This window comes from Camelus dromedarius, chromosome 12 (genome assembly GCF_036321535.1).
Source record: "Camelus dromedarius isolate mCamDro1 chromosome 12, mCamDro1.pat, whole genome shotgun sequence".
NCBI classification, from domain to species: domain Eukaryota; kingdom Metazoa; phylum Chordata; class Mammalia; order Artiodactyla; family Camelidae; genus Camelus; species Camelus dromedarius.
This window is the reverse complement of record NC_087447.1, coordinates 51,513,077-51,515,733: the sequence shown is the minus strand read 5'-3', so window position 1 is coordinate 51,515,733 and position 2,657 is coordinate 51,513,077. Positions and strand designations below refer to the sequence as shown.

The window sequence follows — 2,657 nt, the reverse complement described above, 5'->3', positions numbered from 1 at the left end:
TAAGCCTTTCGGCCAGTCATCGAGCGAAACCCCGCCCCCTCCAAGCCTATTGGTCACCTTTCCTGAAAAGTCCCGCCTTCCCAGCTTCCAGCCCGCCTCCTCGCCCCGCATCCCTTGTTTTCATTCCCCCTGTCACACGAGGCAGTGGCAAACCCGAAGTGGGAGGAGCGAAGTAGAGGGGGTGGGGCGGAAAGAGGGCGGAAAGTGAAAGGCACGGAGTGCCTCTCTTTCCTCCGTCTGACTGTTCTCGACTGCTCCGGGCCGCCGTTGTATTGTGGGATCGCGGCGCCGTGCCTGAGACGCTCGGATCCGCAGGGGCGCTCATTTGCTAGCGCCTCCTGTTGTTGGTACGGTTGCTCTGCCATTCCTCGGCACCCCAACTCCCTCCACCCCCCCATCGCCTCCTCCTCCATCCTCCAGTTCAAAATGGCGGCGGCGGCGGCAGCGGCGGCGGCGATGGCTCCTCCGGGCTGCCCAGGTTCGTGCCCCAACTTCGCCGTAGTGTGCTCCTTCTTGGAGCGCTACGGGCCGCTGCTCGACCTGCCTGAATTGCCGTTCCCCGAGCTGGAGCGGGTGCTGCAAGCTCCGCCGCCGGACGTCGGCAACGGAGAAGGTAAGCGAGGGGCCCGAACGCCCGGCGGGAAGCGGCCCTGGCACGCTCCTTCTCTCTGCTCTTCACACAACCCGGGCCTCCGCGGCTCTGTCCTCCTCCTGGGGCGCAGTTCCGCCCAACGCGTCTTCTCCGCCTAGCCTCGGGGTCTTGAGCAGTGGGGAGGCGGGGCGGAGGCCCCCGAGGGCCACTCCGCCGGACCCCCGGCGGAGGTGGGGGCGTCGCGCCTAGGTCCGGGCTGAGGGTGGGGAGGGGTCATTGTGCGGGTCGGCCACCCCTGAGATTGCTATCCCGAGGCGGGGGTCGGTACCCCACCCCTTCTCCCTCTCGGTGGCGGGGGAAGGGGAGCGCAGGTTCCGGCCAGCTTTGCGCTTTTCTCTCCCCCCCCACTCTCTCCCCTCCTCCCTCCATCCTCCCGACCATCTCGGGGGAGGCTAGGCTCATCTCAGGGCGCCCCTTTCTCTCCCTCCACCTGGGTGGGCGGGGGCCAGCGGACACTTCATCTCTCCCTCCCTCTAGTGGGAACTCCCCCGAGAGAGTCGGCTCTGGTCTCTCTTCCCTTCCTCTCCAGGGCCGATTTAACCCCCAAAACTCCTTCCTCTGAGTCGAGAGGTTTGCTCCTCCCCCATAGGAGGGGGTCTCTTCCATTCTTGCTTTGGGGGACGAAGTCGGTTTGGCTTCTTCACTTTGGAGGGTAGAGGGTTAATTTCTCCTCCCCCATAGTTTTCCTCCTCCTCTCCACCTCCCCCCAAATAATGGAAAACCATCTCCCCACTTTTCCAGTCCCTTCCCCCTTCATCTTGGCAGTAGGTCTTAGGGGAAGAAGAAGTCGCCCTCCCATATGTAGGGTAGGGTGGGGTGGTTAGTATGTAGGCTGGAGGAGGGGCTCAGACGGAGGGGGAAACAGTTGAAGAAGGTGCTTGTTGCTCATGTTTCTCTCTCTGGTGCCGCTGGTCTATTATTGGTGTTCGCAAGTGGTGCTCCTTCCACATAAGGCCACCGCGCGGGTGCAGGGCGCATGCTCTGCCCGGCCCCATTGAAACTTCCTGCTGCTGCTGCTGCTGCTGCTGCTCCTGGCTCTTTAGCTGGAGCATCTCCGCGCTGCGCTTGCTGCCTCCAGCCCTCACTGAGCGCATACACTCACCCCCTATTTATTCCTGATCCATGCCTCTCCTTTCCTGGCACATTTCTTCCCTCAGAGAAAGGTTTTTTGTTGTACCCTGAGCATTGCATTTATCTGGGAACAGCCCTTGGCTGGAGAAGAAACATTTTCCAAATAGATCTCCCCCGGTCCACACTTTGTCCGTATTAGGTGGCCAGGGTGGACTGGGTATGGTACAAACAGATAGCTATTTCCATTCTAAGAAAGCAGGGTCGCTCATCAATTCTCCATGGAAATGAAGTTTCTGTTAACAGGATGTGTTTACTTAGCTAAGAAGAGCCCAAGTGTGAAGTTCTTCTAAGTATTACCTATAGAGAAAATGATGTTACAGCTAACCAAAGACTCAAATTAATACAGCAGTCGTGGTACAAGCACATATCTCTTCTTACCTGCCCAAATCTCCTCTACCATTAATTAAACTCTGGCATATAAAAGGTTACATTATACATTATATAAAGATTTCCTGTAGAATTCCTTGAAAAGTTAAGCTCCGCAGTATAGTAATTTCAATTACAATTTGTTACCAAATTGCATTTACGTTCAATTTTTAAGGAAATGGTCATTGTGAAGAATGAGTTGTAACTTACTTGGAAATTAATGTAATGTATCTATAAGAAAGAAATTTGGGAATTTGGGGAAAAGGATTGCTGGTAAATTTTTTTTTTAATTTCATTAAAAAGAAATTAGCTATACAACCCCCATAAATTGTTTCCGGATTTTACTTGGACCAGGTTGGAAGGCAGGTATAAACTTTCTGTCATGGCATTATATTTTGGGTGGTATACAAGATTACTTGCCTCTCCATTCCTTTTAAGTATTTAGGCCACTGCATTTGGCTTCTGTTAATAACAAGAAAAAATATCAGGGTCAGTTATTACTTCATGT

General features: G+C 54.4%; 1 protein-coding gene across 2 annotated transcripts in view; it reads left to right on the top strand.

Moving 5' to 3' along the window:
• The first annotated feature begins 207 nt into the window (after positions 1 to 207).
• Positions 208 to 2,657, top strand: part of RSF1 (remodeling and spacing factor 1) — a 124,594-nt gene continuing 122,144 nt past the window's right edge. Inside the window, exon 1 of one of the 2 annotated variants that reach the window (XM_064492742.1) lies at positions 208 to 613. In XM_064492742.1, the coding sequence (XP_064348812.1) occupies positions 427 to 613 (187 nt within the window). In that variant the 5' untranslated portion in view covers positions 208 to 426. The remainder of the gene's footprint in view (positions 614 to 2,657) is intronic. The other variant, XM_010990046.3, reaches the window with a different exon arrangement.